The 21,739-nt window shown below is 52.3% G+C and overlaps 1 protein-coding gene across 1 annotated transcript in view; it reads right to left on the minus strand.

Moving 5' to 3' along the window:
• Nucleotides 1-4,157: 4,157 nt before the first annotated feature.
• Nucleotides 4,158-21,739, minus strand: part of CASZ1 (castor zinc finger 1) — a 121,312-nt gene continuing 103,730 nt past the window's right edge. Inside the window, exons 9-19 of the mRNA XM_070759712.1 lie at nt 20,404-20,545; nt 19,274-19,337; nt 17,380-17,546; nt 15,542-15,664; nt 14,048-14,374; nt 12,933-13,131; nt 12,431-12,602; nt 9,238-9,386; nt 8,188-8,422; nt 6,732-7,028; nt 4,158-5,425 (exon numbers count right to left, since the gene is read on the minus strand). Of these exons, the coding sequence (XP_070615813.1) occupies nt 4,242-5,425; nt 6,732-7,028; nt 8,188-8,422; nt 9,238-9,386; nt 12,431-12,602; nt 12,933-13,131; nt 14,048-14,374; nt 15,542-15,664; nt 17,380-17,546; nt 19,274-19,337; nt 20,404-20,545 (3,059 nt within the window). The 3' untranslated portion in view covers nt 4,158-4,241. The remainder of the gene's footprint in view (nt 5,426-6,731; nt 7,029-8,187; nt 8,423-9,237; nt 9,387-12,430; nt 12,603-12,932; nt 13,132-14,047; nt 14,375-15,541; nt 15,665-17,379; nt 17,547-19,273; nt 19,338-20,403; nt 20,546-21,739) is intronic.

The following is a 21,739-nucleotide window of genomic DNA, read 5'->3' on the forward strand; positions in this document are numbered from 1 at the left end:
CGGATTGAGAAAGTGGGGAGCGGGGAAACTTCAGTGCCTTTGCCGGATAGATCAATTTTATTTTTATTTTCCTTTCTCTTCCTAAACTGCTGGTTTCTCCTGTTCTGTAAATTTACAAGCCCGGGTCTATCACAAGCACTTAAGCCGGTTGCTTGCCTTACACATTTCCCACTAATGCCTGCGTTTATTAAGTGCTTTTCTCCTGAAATTGACTCTCCGCCTCAGAATACAGCAAGGAACGGGGTGGATTAAAGCATTTCCAAAAAAAACCATTTTGTTTTTGTTTTTAAAGACAAAAAAAATATTTTTAAGTGGAGGAAAAGCCCCAAACTCTGGAACTGGGCACAGGAAGGAGTAGATTAGATGCACCGTTAAATCAGGGTTTCACGTGTCCAATTTTGGGGGGATGGGTAGGTGTGGAAAAACAATTTTACCCAAAAGGCCAGGCGAGAGTTGAACGTTTAGGCCAGAGGTCTTCAAACTTGACAACTTTAAGACTTGTGGACTTCCAGAAGTCCACAAGTCTTAAAAGTTGTCAAGTTTGGGGACCGTTTAGGCCTCTGCGGCCATCTGCATCTGAGCAGAAAAGGGGATAGTAGGTACGTTTGGATGTAAGGTGATTCAGGTGAACCTCTTCCCCACTCTGGGTTGGGTTAGCTGGGTTGGTCCGAATCTGGACGGCAGGGCAGGCCAACTGCCCGCCCCCTTTTCCTGACCTAGCTTCCTCCCTTGAGTCCTTCCACGGCTGCTAAAGGCCACTTGACCAGAAGCGGCCGGAGATTTTATTGCCAAAGACACAAGAGAAACATTTACAACAGCTTGAAAGTTGCAAAGTTTTGTAAACTCACTCTCTCACACACATACATACACACACATGTGCTATTTAAGTCTGGAGGACCACCAAGCCCTCTTCTCAAGGTTCCTGTGGTGGAAGGGAGGGGACAGTTTACTTATGGAGGCCCTGCTACGGTCACTCCGACTCTTGGTCCTCCCAGCCTTGAGCCTTTGAGGAGGATGGGGAGCCACACAACGGTCCAGAGTGGATGGGGCCAGAATTTGGAGCCCCACCAGGGTCCTGCCAAGAGGGAGACTTTTGGGGTGCTGCCCTTTTGTGAGAAAGGCAGAACAGGGCCCCCCAAAATGGTCCTTGTAATCAATACTCTGTGCATTGTCTTACCAGCCACACCATAAACCTATCTGCTATCAATGGGGAGGGCTGGAGAGCCTATCTGACTATATGACAAAATCGCTTGGTTTCTCTTTAAAGGCCAAATTGAAATCCTGAAAATAACGGAGCGATCCATGTTTTGTCCATGAGGGGGGATCAAAAACATTATCTTGCTCCTTGATCACATGGATCGTGGCAGGAGTTCTGGTGGATAAGCAAAAGCCTGTTTTTCTAGGCAGCTTCTCATCAAATCCTCAGAGTGTGATCAGAATGGCTCCTTCTCTCCAATTCTCTCTCTCTCACTCATTTCAAGCTTTCTAGCTCTCATCAGCTAGCCAGACCCTTCTGGCAGGGGTGGGCTGCTGCCTGGAGGGGGGGGACGCAGTGGGGTAGCGAAAATGGAGCTCCACCCCAGAGCACCCAATTTGCACTGAAAGATGTTGAAAGAAAATGCAGGCCGCCTTGCATAAGCCACGCCCACTGTGTGGTAGTAAAAAAAATTGGTAGCCCTTCACTGCCTTCTAGGATTCGAAGTTGGGCTGCTTGCCTTGTTAGGCTGTGCTTTTACCCTCTGAGCCCCAGGTTTTCCTCCCTTATCAGCTGAGCACAACCTAACAGGGCAAGCAGCCCAACTTTGAATCCTAGAAGGGTATGGCTAGCTGATGAGAGCTAAATATCATTATATAAATATGTATGTATATAAAATGGTTTTCCCCCCGTCAAATCACCCTGGTATACCCAAATATGGGAGGGAGCACACTGCTTTATTTTTGCCTCTCCGCCTCTCCAGGGGCCATATCCAAGGCAGATAAATTTTTATAGCCGACAAACCATGTTCTATATGCATACCATATTTTGGCTGATAATAAAAAGGGAGACTAGTATAGATTTATTTCAAGCTATTTTGCTCTCATCAGCTAGCCATACCTTTCCGAGAGACAAAAAGGAAGCAGTATGCTCCCTCTTATATTTGGGTATACCAGGGTGATTCAATGCAAAAAAACCCATATAACTCTTCCCTGGTACAAGCTGAGAGGAGGAGAACCTGTGGTCTAGAGGTTAAAGCTACTGCCTTACAGGCAGACTCCCAAGGTTAAAATCCCAGTAAGCATATGGCTAACTGATGAGAGCAAAATAGCTTGAAATAGATCTATACTAGTCTCCCCTTTTCATTTTCAGCAAAAATATGTTATGCACGCGCACTCATAGATACACACACAGACACAGACACACACACACCAGCAATTTTTACCCGGGTGGGGGGATGCCACATGCCCATCATTTTCTGGGACACCTGAAACGGTTTTTGCCATTCTCTTTCCTTCCTCGCTAGCCTTAAATTTGACAAAAGTTCCTGGATTACATTCTCACTCTTTGCAAAGCGGTTTCTGGTTTTCCGTTGTTTGTTTTTTCGCAGCCCAACAGCACAGACACAAGACACAGGAAGGGAAGGGTCCATCGCCGACCCCAAAACCTCAGCTGTCAAGTATTGGAAACAAAAAGACCTCCAAGGTCTTTCTATTTCCACCTCCCCACCCAAGCAAATCCAAGATCTGTTCCGTTCTGGGGTGGGTTGGGGGGCTTGAGCAGATTTCTTGGCTGGGATGTGCCTGGAACTTTCCCGGGTGTTTCGGGGGTGGGGTGGGGGCTGGAGCGCTAGGTTTTCCCGGTCTCAATTCTGGACTGGGAAGATTTTTTTAAGTGCTGGTCCCAGATGGGTCCAGAAGAGGTCCGCCTGCCTTGGCTGAGGTCCTCAGGGAAAGACAACGAAAGGGCCCCGAGTCCACTCCGGCTCCCCTTCCGACAACGGAGCCAAGGTGTGGCTGAAGGGTCCCGTGCTTCAAGGCACTGGGAGAGCCTTGTGGTGAACTCCTCTCCCTTTCCGCAGGCTCCCCCCGTGGCTTGGCTTTCTCCCCACCCTCTGGAGGCTGGACTACTTAGAGCTCCGCCTCCTTTCCTTCAATGTCCCACCCCCCACACGCCCTGAGCTCCACCAGGAGACCCACCAGCTCCAGGGAGAGGCTCACATGATAAAGCAGTTCCTTCTTAGAAAAATTAGTAACATTATTATTATTATTATTATCATTATTACGACTGATATTTCATTCCCAGCCTGGATCGATCCGTCTCGCGTTTTCCCCACCTCTTGGGGTTTTTTGCTTTTCTTTTAAAAAAAAAAGAGAGAAAAAAAAGAAAAACCACAACTGATAATAAATACCCCTCTTCCAAGCATTCCCAGCTGCCTGAGACTCCCGTTTCTCCCGTTCATTTGATGCCGGAGAAAAGAGGAAAGAAAGGAATAGGAATATAAGTGATACCGGAACCCATCCCGTCCCCTAATTTCCCCCTTACCCACCCCTGGTGGCAAAAAGGACTTGGTTCGCAGCTTAGCAGAACCTAACCCAGCTTTGCCGCTATATATATATCTATATCTACATCTATAGATATATAGATATATCTATATTTCATATGACTTGACGCTCTTCATCCCTCCTCATATCCCCTGCCAGATGCTAGCTGCCTGCCCCCCCCCCCCCCCGGTCTCCCTGAGAATGGGAGGAGTATTTAGAGGACAAATGAACACACACCGGAGTCGAAGGGTTAAAAACCGTCCTGCCTTCCCACCTCCACGAAGAGAAGCAGGCTCGGAAGGGGCAAGCTGCTTCCTGCCACGGGGAGCACATCCATCCAGAAGCGGGAGGGTCAGTCCGTCTGCATCACAGGACCACTCTTTGCCCTGCCTGCGCCCCCCCTGTAAACATGTGCACACCCCAACAGATGGGTCCTCCTGCCGTCCCCACCCTATCCCCAGGATGTTGCTGCCGCTTCTGCTTTCCTCCTCTACGGCTCCGTCGTGTCTCTGTGTTGTGTGTATGGTCCAAGAATCAGTGCTTCCCTCCGCCTTCTCGCACACCACCTGGGATAGAGTCGGTTTTGCTGCTCGCTGGCCATTCTAGCATTCGTCCTTGCCTCTCCCCCTCAACACAGCAAAGGTCTCCTGTTCATGCAGTTTTTGCTCTCTCCGCTCGCCAAGGCCAAACCCCCATGCCCACCGCCACTGCGTGGTTGCTCCTTAAGGGGCCGAGGCTGGCTCACTGGAAGGCATGGAAGCGTCTCTGGGATCCACAACGGAGGAAACAGCCTCCTCGAGTTCGCTAATGTCTTTCGTGGCCAGGCCCTCCACGTCAGGGAGCGACTCTTCTGAATCGGTGTTCAGATCCTCTTCTTCTTCTTCCTCGTCTTCGTCATCCTCCTCGTCCTCTTCATCGTCGTCCTCCTCATTCATTTCCTCCTCTTCGTCGTCATCGTCGTGGGAAGAGTCGTCCTCTTCTTCCACGTTGCCGCAGCTGGCCAGGAAACGCTTGCTGGTGGCAGGGGTCAGACTCTCCCCAGGGGTGGAAGGGAGGCCGCCTGTGCCCTCGGGGAGCTTCTGGCTGAGGTCCACAGAGTCGTTGAGCCCCACGCCTGCCGCGTTCTGCAGGAAGAAGAGGGAGCTCTTGGCGTCTGTGCTCAGGTTGAGGGAGCTGTCCAGGTTGACAGAAGTGCTCTGGTGGGCCTCGTACTCCATGGGGGCGGCAGGGAGGCCCTCGGGCCCCGGAGAGATGGCCGGCAGCTCTCCCCGCTCCTGCTTCTCGTGCTTGCGCTTGTGCGAGTCCATCTGCGACATGCCCACCACTGTGTGCTTGCACCCGGGGTAGGTGCAGTGGAAGTGGGAGCACTTGAGTTTGTACTTGCACTCGGGCACTTCGCAGTCCACGCTGGAGCTGAACTGGCAGAAGCCGGCGGCGCTGATGACGTCCTGCTTGCCGTGGTGCTTGCGGTGGGCCGTCACTTTGGTGCTGTCGGTGCAGCGGAAGCCGCAGCGCAGGCAGTGGAAGTGGGTGCTGTTGCCGGAGAACTGGCAGTCGGGGAAGTGGCAGCTGAGGGAGGACTTGAAGCGCTTGAAGTCGTCCAGCACCAGATTGTCCACCCGGTCGTGGTGCTGGGCATGCTTGTACATGTGGGTGCGGCCGCAGAATTTGTACCCGCAGTTCTCCCGGGTGCAGTGGTAGTGCGTGACCTTGAGGGAGAACTGGCAGTTGGCGTCTTTGCAGTCCTCGTACAGGTCGTACCGCCGGAAGCCCTCCAGCATCATCCCCTCATCCAGCATCTTGCGCGAGGAGGGGGTCTTGCGCCGCTTGCCGAAGGGGGACATGTCCTCGATGATCCAGAAGCGCTTCTTGGCCCCCGCAGCGGTCGGCATGGTGATGGTGTTCCCTGTGGGGAATGAAGGCGGAGTTTGATGTTGTGGATGGGGAGGCCGACTCCCCCTTTTTACTTCCAGACCCTCCCCCATAATTAGTGAGCAGCATTTTGATTTGGCTAACATCGTGCAAATTTTTGTTTTAATTGGCAAGTCGCGATAGAGCCCAGTCTAGGGGGTTGTCTCTAAGCGAGACCCAGGAGAGGCGCCTCCTCTATGGGGTGGACGTCAGGGGTCCTGGGGGTGGGGGGCCGTCTGAGCTTGCATGTTTTGTTGCAGACGTTTCAGGACGCTCATGAGGTAACACATTTAATGCTAATCAGTGACCAGCGCTGATGATGCTACCTAGTTGGGTTGATGAAAGGTCTGCAAGAAAACATGCAGGCTCAGAGAGCGCCAAGGATCCCCCAGACCTCCTCCTTCTCCCTCCTCCCTCCTTCTAGCACTGATGGTGTTACCTAGTTGGGAAATAAAAGGTCTGCAAGAAAATAGCCAACCCTGAGCTACAAATTTATATATTTTTCTTTCTTTCTTTCTTTCTTTTATTTTTCTCTCTTTCCTTCCTTCCTTTCTCTCCTTTCTTTTTCTTTCTTTTTTCTTTCTTTGTTCTTTTTCCTTTTCTTTCTCTCTCGCTCTCCCCTTCCTTCCTTCCTTCCTTCCTTCCTTCCTTCCTTCCTTCCTTCCTTCCTTCCTTCCTTCCTTCCCACTAGTACTGATGATGTTGGCTTGTTTGGGTCATGAAACGCCTGCAAGAAAACAAGCCAGCTCAGAGAGCACCCAGGACCCTTTCATGCGAACCCTGAGCTACAGATATTCTCCTTTGGAATAGACTTATATACTGCTTCATAGTGCTTTTATAGCCCTAAGCGGCTTACAGAATCAGCCCTATTGCCCCCAACAATCTGGGTCCACCTCGGAAGGATGGAAGGCTGAGTCAACCTTGAGCTGGTGGTGAGATCTGAACCTCTGAACTACATGAGCAGTTGGCTGAAGTAGCCTGCAGTGCTGCCCTCTAACCACTGTGCCACCCCGGCTCTTGCTAATGATCATCGAATGCTGGGAGAAGAAAGTGTCTGAGGTTTTACTAGTGGCATCAAAAAGCAACAATGCCCTTGCGACCGGTTAGGTGCCTCAGCATCAGGCGGTCGAGCCCAGCAGTGGCAGGAAGCCAGAACCGGTCCAGAAGAGGGCCGAAAGGCCGCCTGCAGTCTGGAAGTGCGCTGGAGCCCCCTGTCTATCGGCGGCTGGCCAATGATACTGGTGATGGGGGATGGTGGTGGACGTTGGGGTAGCGTTACAAGAAAGAGGAGATCAGATTACCTGCTGCATCCTGCACTAGCGGGACGTCGCTTTTGACGGGGCTGGCAAGGATGGGTGAAAGCCCCGTCGAGCTGGCGGTGGGCAAGGCAAGGCTCCTGCTGGATCCCAGGGTGGCACTTAGCAGAGAGTATGAGACACAGGATGGAGAGAAGAGATAGGGCAGGGAGGGGAGGGGAGATCTGAGCAAGGCTGGTGAGAAAGAGGAGGGAGGCAGAGATGGCGGTGGTGGTACACTGTGGCTAACATCGTCACCAGCGGCAGCAACAGGAGGAGGAGGAGGAAGAGCAGCCAGGCAGCCTGGAGAAACGTGGAAAGAAAGGGAAAAAAATAGCAGGAAAAGAAAAAAAATCAAAACAAAACAACCACCAAGAAAAAAAAAATTAAAAAGGAAAGGGGACCAAAAAGTAAGACCTTGAGAAGTGTTAAGCCACATGATGAAAAATGGAGGACACATTCACAGGTACAACAGAGCCAGAGCAAGAAGGAAGATGGAAAAGGAGTGATGAACAGCAGCAGCAGCACAGCAGAAGAGGGTCAGTCTCCATGAGGGCATCCAGACCACCCCAACTGGGGCAGTAGGTCCAGAGATGAAGGGGCGTCTGTCGGTAATGGACTGCTGGCTACGTGGTCCGGTGCACAGTCTCGGTTGGAAGTTCCGGGAGGCACACGCATCTGTGCGTCCCTGATGTACGCACACCCGCCCTCGAGAGAGATTTGGCTTTTGCGCGTGCACAGCAATTGAAATCTTGCATGAGGACACTGGCACGAGCGAGATTTAACCGATTATTGCCGATTTTTTTGCTTCTGTTCATGCGCGGAAGCAAAAATATCGCCGAAAGTCGCCAAAATCTAGATCACGCGCGCACTCTCACATGAGATATCTTTTGTGCACAGGAGACAAATCTCTCACTGATGGGCAACAGCCTCAGAGGGCACACCAGTAGCACCAAAGACGAGCGTCCCTTCGTTGGTGTGTGTGTATGCGGGCGAATGGCCAAATGGAAGTCAAGGAAGGACCGGCCGCTTCTTGGGCCTAGCTTGTCATAAGGGAGGCCCACAGTGTCCCCTGGGTGGGAGCATAGGGGGGGGATGTCGTCGGACACTCCAGCCGCCCTCCCAGAAGGTCAGTCCCTTCAACCATGGCTCTGGGCCAGAGGCCTCTTTTGCGAGTGATTCATTGGAGGTGAACATTAATCAATGCAACGGTGGAGATTTTCAGTCAAAGGCATCGACTTTCTGTCCCTGGCAACGTCTTCAGGGCCCAGGATCTCTCCCAGCTCGACTTTACAGAGCCCTCAAGAGGCACCGTTGACCTGGCGCGGCTCTTTCACGAATCCCTCAGCCCACCAGGGGGAAGCCACTCGGAGCCCTCCACGAAGACTGCCTGACCCAGAAGGCACAGCCTCTCGCAGAGTCCCAGCCCGGAGCTGGGTGGCGTGCGCATCAGGACACTCACCTGCCGAGGTGCTCTCGTTGCCCACCGGGGTGCTGGAACAACTGCGGTCCATGTTCGACGACTCAGAGGAGATGGCGCTGGGGCTGCATCCCGCGTAATCCAGGTACTCTTCCGTCTCGGGGTCCATCAGGCTGGGGGCTCCCTGAAAGGAGGCAGGATTCCCTGATGAAGCCGGGCTAGTGGCCAGGCTGCTGACTTGTGGGTGGCTGTCATTCCTAGCAGTGTGGCCCACCACCTGCAGCAAGACAACGGAGGGGGCAGAGGTGACTTTGGGGGGGGGAATCTGGTGCTTTCGGCCTCTCTTCCACAAAGGAAAAGGGGGCCACGGTTGCCTGGGGCTGCAGGTATTTTGCCCGCCCCCTCAATTAGGTGGATCCTAACCTCCTGCTCTGCATGGTGTGTGTGGGTGTGTGTTTGTAACAGAGGGGATGCTGCACAACTCTTGACACTGCAAAGCAGCCCTTCCCAATGCAGGAAAGAAGCCGAAGACGTGGCGACAATTCCAAGCTTTCGCCCGAAGCCCAAAAGTTGCGTTGCGCTCCTGAAATTTGGGGAGGGGGAGTACGTTTTGTCCCTCCAAAGGCCTGTGTGAAACCGCCGAGGAATCACGACTTTTTAATATCCCACAAGGGAAAAGTCAGTAAGGGCACGGAGGGTGTATGGTAATCCCATTAAGCCGCATTTAATTTATTGAGCTCTAATTGAATTTTATTTCGCTAAAACCGGAACATATGTGGGTCCAGGCCTGGGGAACTTTCAGGAGGGCCAAACTTTGCCCCCAGTGAGTCGTCTGTGCCCTCCGGAAGCAGGGGGATTTCACTGCTTTGCGGGAAGCTGCTCCCGGCCTACCCATCCCTTTGACGCGGGTCAGGATGTGTCGAGGGCAATTTCAGGGGGGCAGCTGCTGGTGAAGAGCTGGGGGGGGGACGCTGCTGGAATTGGATGGCCCCCACAGCCAAGGCTTTCCCGCTTCCCATGTTCCCAACTGCCCTCCATGAAAACTGTGAAGCTGGAGGAAGAGGGGGGGAAGCGATCCTCCGGGGGACTCACCTGAGTGGGCACGCGGTCAAAGTTTTTCCCCAGCATCCTCCTCATGTGCTTCCTGGCGTGAGACGTCATCTGGTGCTTCAGCAGAAAGGAGAACTGGCAGCCCTCGCGGATGCAGTGGAAGTGGCTGTTGACCTGGTTGTATTTGCAGCCTGGAAGGGGGGGGGGAGAGAAGTCACAAATCGCACAAGCCGGCAACCAACGTCTTGGACTCGGGAGCGGCTGCCGCCCCAGGGATGGTCCGGATGCCGCTCTTGGTCCAAGCCCAGGAGGAAAACAGGCCCCATAGCCCATGGGAGAACCACCGAGGCTCCCTCGGAGGCCCTCTGCCCTACAGCAGTGTGTGTGGGGAGGCTGGGACACAACTTTGGCATTTCCACAATTTGGGAATTAAACTTTCCCCCCCACACACAATCTCCTGATAATTTGCCTTTCCATGTACACGAGACATCCAAGGGGGCCAAGAGCCATGCCTCCCCTCCCCACAAGTGGAAAGGAAGATCGACCTGGGATCCATCCAGCCCTAGATGAGCCCAGGCTGAGCAACGCACGCACACACACACACACACACACACACACACACACAAAGCTGCCTGTCTCCTTTGCGGCGGCTGGGAAGGTCAACGGGAGACTGAGAGGGGACATTTCGGAGATCACCCAAATGACTTACTGAACGACCTAAGTCAAACCCGCCGCATTTAATTCATTAATTGGCAGGTTGAACAAATTAAAACTGATCAGTTTTTAAAGGGCTTAATTGGAAAGCCGTTTTTAAATTTATGAAAATTACCGATGCCAGGGGCCGTCTTAAAAGTGGCATTCCTTGTTTTCCACAGGCGGGAGGGAGAACAGGGGGAGCCCTTCTCTTGGATGCTGCCTGCTATAACTTTTATTTAATTATTTCGGAGATTTATTGGTTGCCTTATAGCAAATACTCTCTCAGCATGACATACAATGAAAACACAAATAAAATCCAAAATCCATATACATCTCGTCAGTAGCGGCATAATAAAGCCATCAATTAAAAAGCAGCGGAGGTTAAAAAACAGGCACCAGCCGTCCGTGTCCCTCGCCCCCGCCCCACATCTTCCCGCCCCACCACAAGCTCAAAAGCTCACTCCAGAGCCAGAGATACTTTGAAACGTAAGTTGCCAGGGGAAAAGACGGACGTAAAAGGCCCCCTGTGTCCCCCCCCCAATTATTGGATGTATTTTGGGGTCAACAGGATGAATGAATTGATGCACGTCTGTTTAATAAGCCAGCTTGCAAACCAAGCTTTGCCACTAGAAGGGCATTGGCCCAGTTAGCATTTCTGGAAATCCTCTCCTTCCCCCCATAAACACGCAATGCCCCTCCCTCCAGCCCTGCCCCTTCCCCCCTCCTTGCTGCTCTGCTGGGGGTCCGTAGGAGATGACTGGCAGCAGGCAGGCAGGTCAAGGCTCGCCAGTTGCTGGGGCAGCCGAGTGAGTGTCGGGTATCACAATCGGCTGGTTTTGCATGGCCCAGCAATGTGACGGATGACGGCCAACCGCCAAGCCACTCGGCATTCCTGGGATAAGAGGCAGGGGAAGGGCGGCCCAGGGCCTTGTTGTCTGTTGCCCCGGTTACGGCTGGGCCTCGATGTCACCCCGGGGCTAAGTGCCTGATGGATGACAAAACAGGAGTCAACGGAGATACTCATGGTTGTCCCCAAAGGAGGTTCTCCAAAAGGCAGTTGGGCTTCCTTGGTTTGGTGTTGTTTTTCTCCAGAACTGAGGAAGCTTCTTGGAAGAGAAGCGAAATGTTTTCAAAGGAAAAAGAAACCACCCAGTTGCTTTTTGGAAATACAAGATGGAGTAGCTTTTTCCATCAACCTCTTTCTTCCGGCCTTCCCAATCTTCGGGGGGGGGGGGGGGCTTTTGTGCATATCCCTTGTCCCAACCAAAGCCTTGATTGGAGATCAGGAAGGGGATTCAGTCAAGTTGGACTGGTTTAGGTGAACCAGATGTTAATTTTACATCTGGTTCACCGAATTGGTAGTTATAAAGTCTGGTTGACCCCTCCCAGGAGTCTCCACATGGCCCGTTCTGGATGCAAGGTAAGAGGAAGGCTCGTTTGGAGGCTCGGGGAGGGCGAAAAACAGGCCTCCTGGAAGTACCGGAACTCTGGAAAACGGGACCTTTTCCGGGCTCCGAAGGGCCTCTGGAGCGTAAGAGGAGGCTGTTTTCGCCCTCCTGGAAGCTCACAGAAAGCCTCCGGAGCCTGGGGAGGATGAAAATATCCCCCTCCCTGCTGTGGTGCAGGAGGCCAAGTAATCCATGCCCCCATGGCCATGCCCACCCAGCAACCAGGCAGAGAACCGGTTGCTAAAAGTTTTGAAGCCCCCCCCCCCCCCCCCCGCTGCAGCCGAAGCTGAGCAGCCATGAAGTGCCCTCCTGCAGACCTGGAAGCAGCCATAGCCCTAGGGAGGCTGAACTCTTGCGGAATGACTGGGGAAGGCCAGGCCGGGCCAGGCAGCTCACACTCCGGCCTCTGCACCAGCTGGATGACCTATCTGGGCACTGCCACTTGGGGCTCCCTTATTTTAACTGCTGGAGGAACTGGCGCGGAGGGCTGTCTGTGAAGAGGCTGGCCCCACCTTTATTCCTGGCGAACACAGCTGCCAGCCACGCCCGCTGCCTCCGTGTAACTTTGGGCGCTTTGATGTGCCGCTGCTTTGCCAGGGAGTTGGCATCAGAAAAGGCACAGCCGCCTTTTTGCCCAGGGTCATCTGGGGGAATACTGGGACAATGTGATTATTCTGGGATGTCCTGGGTGAGCCTTGCCACGAAAACCGGGCACTTGGCACAAAGGACCAGCAAGGAATGGGGGGGCAGGTGCCCTCTCGGGATCTAAAGTTCAGCGGCATCCAAGAAAAGGGGTTTGTGCCCACACCAGGAGAAGGAAAGACGGACCGCTGGCTCGGCTTCGTTGGGTGCCTCAACCCGGCACTTCAATATTTGAGGTCCAGCTGCTTATCAGGGCAAGGAGGAGCCGCCGCCAATCAAAGGGACTAATTTAAGTTGAATAAAACGACATGTTGAAAAACCGGTTTGCCTGCTTAACTTTCCCGAAAGGAAACTGGAAGGAAAGCCGAGCGAGCGAGTGAAGGGTGGATTATCGGTGTGTTGTGTGTCGTTCACCACCACCACCCTGTCGCAGCATCCCGGACGCTTACCCAGCCTGCCACATTCTTCCCGTTTGGTGAAGTACTTGAAACCGTTGGCGGCTCTCCGCTCGGCCTTCTCGTGTTTCTTCACGTGCCACGGCAGCTTGGTGGTGATGTTGGTCACGAAGAAGCAGCCGGGGCGAAGGCAGTGGTAATGCCCCCGCATGCGGAACTCACAGTGCTGCGGGAGGGAAAGGGAGGGAGGGTCAGGCTCGTGAGGAAAGCCCCCCCCCATCTCCACTCCTCCCAAAAACCCGGTTTGACCACATGACCGTGAGGAGGCTGCAACGGTCGTTAAGTGTGAAAAAGGGTCATAAGTCACTTTGTGTTCAAAGTGCTGTCGTAACCTTGAATGGTCGCTAGAACTGTTATAAATCAAGGACCATCTCAACCTGGAGACTAGCCAGGACAGGCAAGTCTTCCTCTTTCAATTTCTCATGGGTCCTTCCTGCATCCCAGCCCTCTTCTCCCCCTGTTCTCTCTTTCTCTCTGGACCCTCCGTGGGGCTTACCTGGTTTGGGCAGAGACACTGCAGGGAGTAATAAGCGAACTGATCGCGCACGTTCACCAGGTTGTTGTTGGGGTTGATGTGGTCGAGGCAGTGGGACTCGGCCTTCCCCGAGGTTTTGCACACGTATTTGCAGTTCCCGAAGAGACAGTGGAAGTGGAATTTGTTGGCGTACTTGCAGTCCGTGGCCAGGCAAGGATCGCTGGAGGAGAGACCCAAAATAAGCCCTTTTGGCTAACAAGAGACGGTGTTGTGGCCAGTTGGCTCCTCCAGCGGCCGAATCAGAGGAGGCATGGGAGTCAGGGTCAGCCTCAAGGCAACCTCAGAGCTCCGAGGGGGAAGAGGGAATGGGGGGTGGCAGAGTCAGTCCCCGTCAGTCCCCAGGTCTACAGGTGGCTGATGATGAAGAGGAGGAACAGCTGGGTCCTGTGCCTGTTACGGGGAGGCGCAGAAGGCAGAGGAGAGGAGAGCAGTGGAAATCTATGAGCCGGTCCTTGGAATGGAAGAGCCACCGCTACTAGCGAGGCCCCACCTGAGTTCAGAGGATAAAAGGCAGGGGGTGGAGATGTGGCAGACAACTTGTCAACCTGAGAGAGAAACCTTTTGTGGGGGCTGCCGGCACTCGTGATAAAGGAATCTTTTGGGTTCACTTCAGAGGGTTTTGTCATGTTTGGGGAGCTGGGTCAGAACAGACAGTTTCCGGATTTCCCTCCCGGAGCACCAGTAGTGGGCTGCTGCATGGACGGTCTGGTACCCAGTCCCGGTTGGAAATCCCCGATGCGTCTGTGCATGCGCAGGAAGTGAAATATCACGCGAGGATGCTATCACACGTGAGATTTCAATGATTTTTGGCATATTTTTGCTTCTGTGCATGCGCAAAAGGAAAGAAATTGCGGAAAATCGGCAAAACCTCCCATGTGTGACTATTCTCATGCGATATTCCACTCCTGCACATGCACAGAAGCTGAACCTCACACTTATAAATGGTTGTGCCAGCAACTGGCAGCCCTTCACCGTGGAGCACCTTAGCCAGTTGGGGGCCTCCTTGTGACCGAAGACCGGCCTTGCCCCCTCCCTCCCCCTGGACTCCACATTGCCCGTCCAAAAGAGCCACTCACTTCTCTTGGAACTGGAGGAAGCCCGGCTTGACCTGAGGCTTGGCGTTCTCCAGGGAAGTGGTGGCCATCGGGGAGGTGGGCAGCCCGGGCCCCGAGACGGGCAGCTGAGACATGGTGGAAGCCAGCTGTTTCCAGGCCAGGAGCGTGGGAGCGGACGGCACGCTAGCCGGACACGTGGTGGGCCCTTCTGCGGCTGAGGTGGTGCCCAGAATGGCGGAGGCGGCGGATGGAGAAGAAGGGGGGATGGAGGTCTTGCCCTCTGCCAGAGTTGGGAAGGCGTGTTCCGAGGTTCCCTTTGCGGCGCCTCCCTCTGTTCGGAAGTGGAAACTACAAAGAGGGGTAAGGAGAGAGAGAGAGAGAGAGAGACCCATCAACCATAGACGCTGACAGCTAGAGCAGCTCATTCAGTCATCCAGTTTAGGAATCGCTTTGTGACCCCTTGCTCATGGAAGAGCCCTTTGTGGAAGGGCTCATGGAAGGGCCTGTTGGTGGTGGCTTCTGGTAAATTCCTAATTTTGGGCAGCTTCCCAAAAAATGTTTTTAAAAATGTCATTATGACATTCAGGGTGACACTCATCTGAGGGACCCTCACCTCCACTTCTCACTTAAGGGGCAAAAGTCTTATTTATAAGCATCTCTGAATGTGGGCAAAATGTGGGCGATCCAATTGTCCAGGGTGGCTCTTCGGGAAGGGCAGATGCTGCGGATAAAGCCTGGGTTTTATCACAAATGCTGCTCTTCATTCCTGGGCCTTTTTCAAAGTTGAAAACCCTACACTGAAGGATCTACACACACACACACACACACACACACACACACGCCTGTTAAGTATTCCAATGAGGAAAGGCAGTTCACACAGACCACAGGAAGCCAGTGTGACAAAACCCAAGACAGATCCACAGGTGTTTTCCACCCGACTCCCTCAATCGCACGACCCGCTGTGGATCTATCTTCATTGTGTGTCCTCAATCCAGGAAGCTGAGCGAATACCGCCGTGTTCTGTCTAGGGTGTTTTGCCTGTATCCATGATGAGTGGAAGCCACTGTGCTTCGGCTGGCGCTCGTGTCCCCATTTCACGGACGTGAGGACCGAGGCCAAGAGATCGCTGAAGTTTGTCAGGAGATGGGACTGAAGCGGAGGTGGTCGGCCCTTTCAGCCTTGTGCTGACGAGGAAGGAGATGTGCCACGTGGTCTTTCTGCGTCCAGGCAGGCCAGCACCCATGCCTCCCACGTGGCAGAATTGGGGGCCTGGTGGAGGGGGGGGGGGAAGAGATGCTTCTGTGTCTGTTTACTGGTTGCGTGTATTGAGTTTTGAATTCCGTAAGCGGCCCAGGCTCACTGAGAGTGAATGGGCGGCTGTGTACATTTTCTTAAACCGACACAGAAACCATCTCTGCCCTCTCTATTCTTCCTTCTCTCAGCCTGATTTATACAGTGCACACACAAATACACACACACACACCAGCCGTGAGGGAAGCGATGTCTGGGACTTACTTGGCGTGCTTCACCGCTCCATCCACGGTGCTGAAGAGAGCGCCACACTCTTCCACCACACAGTGGAAATGTACCTTGTGCAGGAAGTCACACTGGGCATCGCAGAAATCCTTGGTGCCAAACCTGGAGGAAGACGGGAAGCCTGTAACTTCACGGTCATCTGCTCTGTGTTGCCCTGCACCCTGCACTCCACGGGCAGGCAAACACACACACACACACACACCGCCCGTCCAGCCCGCGAAGCCACACCTCCCACCTCCCAATTTGAAAGTCAGTTTCCAATCCCCCCAGCCTCATCCTGCAAGCGGCAGGAAATCTTCATTCCTGGCCGAGCTTTGAACGGGGAGGGGAGACAAGGACGCCCCTTCCTTGGGCTGAAGCATAATGGCCCGACCGATTGGGCAGATAACGGCGGGACGAAGGGGGAGGGGGGGCCTGCCGGGCAAGGGAAACGCCGGGCTATTTCCTAGGAGGGTCAATCTTTTAATTAACTGCTTGGCTTTGAATTGGCTGAATTTAAATACATTTGCATACTGAAAAACACAAGATGAAGGTGTCCTTTTTCATGGGAAAGAATGCAACACCATCTCTCGTGTGTGTGTGTGTGTGTGTGTGTGTATGTCCCCAGGTTCAAATCCCAGTAAGGGTAAGGCTAGCTGATGAGAGCTAAATAGCTTGAATTAGATCTATGGTCTCCCTTTTCATTATCAGCAAAAATATGTTACATACATACGTACGTACGTACATACATACATACATATATGTTGAGTCAGCTGGTATATCCAAATATTTGAAGGAGCATACTGCTTCCTGCTACCTAACAAGGCAAGCAGCCCAAGTTCGAATCCTAGAAGGGTATGGCTAGCTGATGAGAGCTAAGTAGCTTGAAATAGATCTATACTAGCCTCCCTTTATTTCTTCATCAGTTCTTTGTAAGTCTATCAGAAGTCGCACCCAACTTCACAGCCCCTCAAGAGCTTTTTAGAAAAGCTCTTTCACATTCAAAGACAGAAAAGACCCAGGAGGGGAAAGGAAATGTAAGTTATTGCGATTCCCTAGCTGGTGCTTCTTAACTCGGGTGTTTCCTAAAACAGGGGTCTCCAACCATGGCGACTTTTAAGACTTGTGGACTTCATTTCACAGAACTCTGGGAGTTGAAATCCACAAGTCTTAAAAGTCACCAAGGTTGGAGACCCCTGTCCTAAAGAGGTTCAGGTATGAACAATGGTGGGTTGGTATCCTTTCTAACTTCTCCTTCTGCGGAGCTAGCTTGTTCTGAAGGCTGACTGACCCGAATCAAACGGAATGACCCCACAAGAAGTCAGCAAACTTAAGAAGAGTTGGGACAACCATTAGTCTGTATTGTATAGGGTTCCCTGCCTCCAGGGAAACAATACGAGATGGACTCAACGATGCTTCTTGACATCAAAACTCTGGTTTTAGAGTGCCGGACAAACCCCCTCTGACTCATTTCAGGCAAGCTCTGGATTTTCCAATGCAGAGAACTGGTAGATTTGACTTTCACTTTTACGCAAATGCCTGCTTTACGTGCATTGAGCTTTTATTTAATTGCAGATGTCTTTATAGAAGCTAAGGCAAGCTTAAATTCCATTAACGGGCAGAATAACTTGAGTCCTGGGAAGTGACGGTGCTTGAAGTACTGGAATCTAACCAAGGCCCTGGCACTGTGCCCTCCATGCTGCTTTGGTGCCCAACACAAGAATCGCCTTCAGCAGCCGCAAAGGGGCAGGGAAGGCTCCTTGCAGGCTGGCCCCCAGGCCTTTGGTGGGGCCATGCCAACTTTTCCTTTGACCCAGGTAACCTCTTCTTGCCCTCACCTGCGCAGATACATCTTCCAAGGCTCGGCAAGCTTCTCCTGAACGAGAGCCTTCACTGTCTTGCCCAGATACTGGGTGGCATCTCCCACACCTCCTGCCAGGTGCCCGCCATCGGTCTCCCCCTTCAAGCCGAGGAGGTTGCCCAAGTTTGGGTTGTTCTGAGACATCTGTGGGCAGAAAAAAGGAACTTTGCATTAGGAGAAAAAAACCCAGAACTTCTGGAGTGGTTCTCTAGGACAAAAAGCTTGAGATTTGAGGACTCCTGGACTAAGTCAATGAAAGGAATTCTTGTCGATTTTACTCCACTAGTTGTTGCCGAATATAGTGGTGGTATCAGTGCTCATCTCCGTCTCAAGGCCACTTAGCCAGCCCTGTCCGAAGACATTTCTGCGGTCATGTGGCCACAATGATGTCATGGAGCCTTGTTTATCTTCCTAGTGAAATAGTACCTGTCTACCGCTCGAGTCTCTGGAGAAGGGTGGCATATAAATCGAATTAATAATAATAAATAATAATAATAGTCTACTTGTGCTTGCAAGCTTTCAAACTGCTACTTTGGCAGAAGCTGAGGTGAGGACAGGAACTCAGCCTGTCGTGTGGTGCTTGGGTCTCAAAACCTGGGCTGCCAACTTTCCAGCAGGCAAGCCCAGAGTCTTAACCCCAATCATCAATTACACTCTCCCCGAGGCAGCTCGAAGCAAGCTTGGCCTGGTCTGAATGAATCCCCTTCCTTGTGGGTTGGGCCATTTCTCTCCTCTCTCTCTCTCCCTGGAGCCAGAGGAAGCTCCTTTGATAGAAGGACAAGGCGCCATTGCTATCATGAGCCCTGGTGGCGCAGTGGTCAGAATGCCGCATTGCAGGCTAACTCTGCCAACTGCCAGCAGTTCCATTCTGACCGTCTCGAGGTCAACTCAGACTTCCATCCTTCTGAGGTCGGTCAAATGAGGACCCAGATTTTGGGGGTAAAAGGCCGACTCTGTAAACCGCTTACAGAGGGCTGTAAAAAATCACTGTGAAGTGGTATATACGTCTAAGGGCTATTGCTATCACTTTGGGTAAGGTGGTTAATGCTAGATAGAGAGAGAGACCCCTCAAAAGCCTGGGGAGAATGGATGCAGCTCCAAGCAAAGTCACATATTCATTCTGGGAACTTTCCCAGCCCTGCCTGGATGGCAGATTCAGAGCAAAGCTTTAGAAGAAAACCCCAACTTTGGCTTTGAGGATAAAGCTATGTAAGGCAAGACAAACACTCTAGCCAAAATTGTATTTAACATTTACAGAAGGGGGGGGGGGGCAGGAGAAAAAAACCATCACAGAGGGATGCATAATTTAAATAATGATCTTCATAAAAGGAGCCGTGCTTTTTTTCTTTTTTAAGCAAAATACTTTCAAGAGAAGTCTGCCAGAAGTCCACATTTTGGTGGCTTTTTTCTCCTCCTTTTTTTCCCATTCCGGGAAAAATAAACGAAGGGGAGAAAGAAAGAATTCCTCCGCCCCTTTGAAACTTTTAAAGGTAAATTACAGGGCACTCATAAAGGAAAAAACCGAGAAGTGGCTGGCTCTGAAATTAAAAATCAACACGACCCATTCTGAGTCCTCCTCCTTCCATGGGGTGGGGGGGAGAGAGAGCGCGAAAGAGAGGGAGAGAGAGAGAGAGAGGGTGTCAGGGGCTGCGATATATTTCTTCAGCCAGTTCATTAAATTAATTCGTAAGCTGTGGCTCTGAAATTATACCCGATGAAAAATGGTCTCAAAATTTAAATGGTACAAACTCATCTTATTAGAGGCAAAACATTAAAAAACAAACGCATCTCCCCCCCTCCCACCTCTGGCCACAGCGGGTTTAATTTCTCTTGGTGGGGGGAATGAAAAGCCCTTGATGGATGGCTCTTACCTTATTCATAAGCGAGGATAAAAGAGATGAATTTGCCGAGACTGTGTGGCCATTTGATTCATTGCTGGAACACACAAACCAACAGGGTTTAGTTAAGATGTGCAATGGGAGCTGCAATTAATTCTCCTTTCAAATTGGCAACCCCTGTCCACGCCTTCCCACCTGATGCGCACGAAGGACGAGGAGGAAGAGGCGAGGAAGGCTACCCTTCTCCTGGCCAGGTCACCCTCACTCAACAAGGCTCAGTCCCCCCACTCCCACCCGGAGGAGGTCAGGGAGTTCTCCGAGGCTTCCTTCTTCCTCCGGGGATCCCGCCTTTCCTTTCTCCCAGGGAATGAGGGAGACCTACTGGATAGCCCACCAGAAAGCACCCTGACCTTCAGGGGTGGGATTCAGCAGGTTTCCAACCAGTTCTGGAGAACTGGTAGTGGAAATTTTGAATTCTGAGAACCAGTAGCAGGAATTTTGAGTAATCCGGAGAACTGGTAGCGGAAATGTTGAGTAGTTTGGAGAGCTGGTAGGGGAAAATTTTGAGCAGTCCGGAGAACCAGTAGTGGGAATTTTGAGTAGTTCAGAGAACCAGTAACTACCACCTCTGACTGGCTCCGCCCCCATCTATTCTCTGACTCCTGAGTCCCAGCTGATCGGGAGGTAATGTACACACCCACACCCACCAAGCCACACCACACCCATCAATCCATGCCTACAGAATTGGTAGTTTAAAAAAAAATTGAATCCCACCACTGCTCCCCTTTCTAAACATCATCCCAGATAGGAGCCTTCTCCTCTCCACTGTGTTAGGAGAGGGAGCTAACGGCTGAGAAGATGGAGAAGGAGGCTGGCTGGGAAGGCTGGCTTATAGCTCAGTCACGATGGTCAACTCTGGCTGGGAGGCCCAAGACACACCAGAGCCACCAAAAAGCTTAGTTTCCTTGGAGCAGGTGGTATCTCCGCTCACCCAGACCTCCAAACACCTTTTTCTTCTGCAGCCCAAAGGGGAGGCAACTGGTGTTCTCCTAGTGTTTTGAGCCCATCTGGGCTGGCCCAAAGGGGATTTTGGGGGGGGGGCATGGGGAGATGTCCTCAAACAGTGTCATTCTCCTCCGTTCTGGAGGCCCGGTCTTTCTTACCCAGGTTCTTTCATTCTAAGGTCCAGGCTGTGCTCCTGCGAGGGATTCTGGGCCATGGTGGGTCCTGATCCGGGATTCTCAGCCACTTCGGACTTCATCTGTGTTGGGTTGAACCGTCCGGGCATTACGGGCTGCCCGTTTCCTGCATGCGTGAAAGTGGATAAGTTGGGTGAGAGAGAGAAAGACCGACAACGTGTCACTCAATAAACTCCTGGAAATCAACCCACAATAAAGCTCAGCCGGTAAAAGAAATAATGCATGGGTTTAAAATCACACACGCACGCAGAGAAAACAACCCTTCCTCCCCCACCTCCGCCACCCTCCACCAAGGCCGTGTGGGGAAGAGAGAGTGAGAGAGAGAGGCCGGGTTGGCTGGTCAGCATTTATTGCCGGGCTGACGTGATGGGCTCCGACGTCCACCCCGGTGTGGAAAATCTTCAAGTGATAATTATTGCAAAAATTATGTCAAAGTTGTCCAGGCTGTGGGCTCTTTAAAGGAGGACGGACGGAAGGAGCGAGGGGGGGCAGATCTGATGCTCCGTGCAAGCTGTCATAACTCATTTGTGAGGCTGCCTCTTAAACGTTTATTAAAGATGCCGTTAATGTTGAGGCAATGTGGCAGCTCGGGACCGCTAGTCAAGCCCCCTTCCCCGTTCCCCAGTCGGCATCGTTGCCTTGGTGACTGGCACCGGTCTCTCCACTGAGCATGCCCAGAAGGAACGTCTGCCATGTCAGCTCGATCGAAAATGACACCCAATCCCATTGGTTCCAAAACCCGCCTGACCCTCCCCCCCGTCAGCCCCAAACGTGGGGTCTTGACCAAGCACCCCACCACCACCGGAGCTTCCTCGGCCTTCCTCCCTCTTCCCAAACCGCCCACTCTTGTTCGGCAAAAGGCAAAGGGGGCTCCGAAAGGAGGCCGAGACCCCTTCCACAAGGAGAAGGACTCTGGCGTGCGGAGGAAGGATGGAGACCACGACAGGGAAAAGTTGCTGAGGGGAATGTGTCTGCTGAGCTTCTTGCCACTACGCTGACTAAAATATTAATTTGCCCAGAGGCATTTCGGCTGATGGGGAAGTGCTCCACCGACAGCAAGTGGCTTTTTATTAAAATGAATAAATAACTAAAGAAATAAAGAAATAAAAGGGGGGGGGGGAGATCCATCAATGACCGCTCGCCTTGTTAAGGAAGATCTCCTTGGGTTTTATTCAAAATAATAATAATAATAATGTGAAGAATAAAGAACTTCCTGGGAAAATGGCTATTTTTTCCTCCTGTGGGAGGAAACTTGGTCCAAGCTGAAAAGACGGGGGGGGGGGGGGGGGGGAAGGAGGAG

This window comes from Erythrolamprus reginae, chromosome 8 (assembly GCF_031021105.1).
Source record: "Erythrolamprus reginae isolate rEryReg1 chromosome 8, rEryReg1.hap1, whole genome shotgun sequence".
NCBI classification, from domain to species: domain Eukaryota; kingdom Metazoa; phylum Chordata; class Lepidosauria; order Squamata; family Dipsadidae; genus Erythrolamprus; species Erythrolamprus reginae.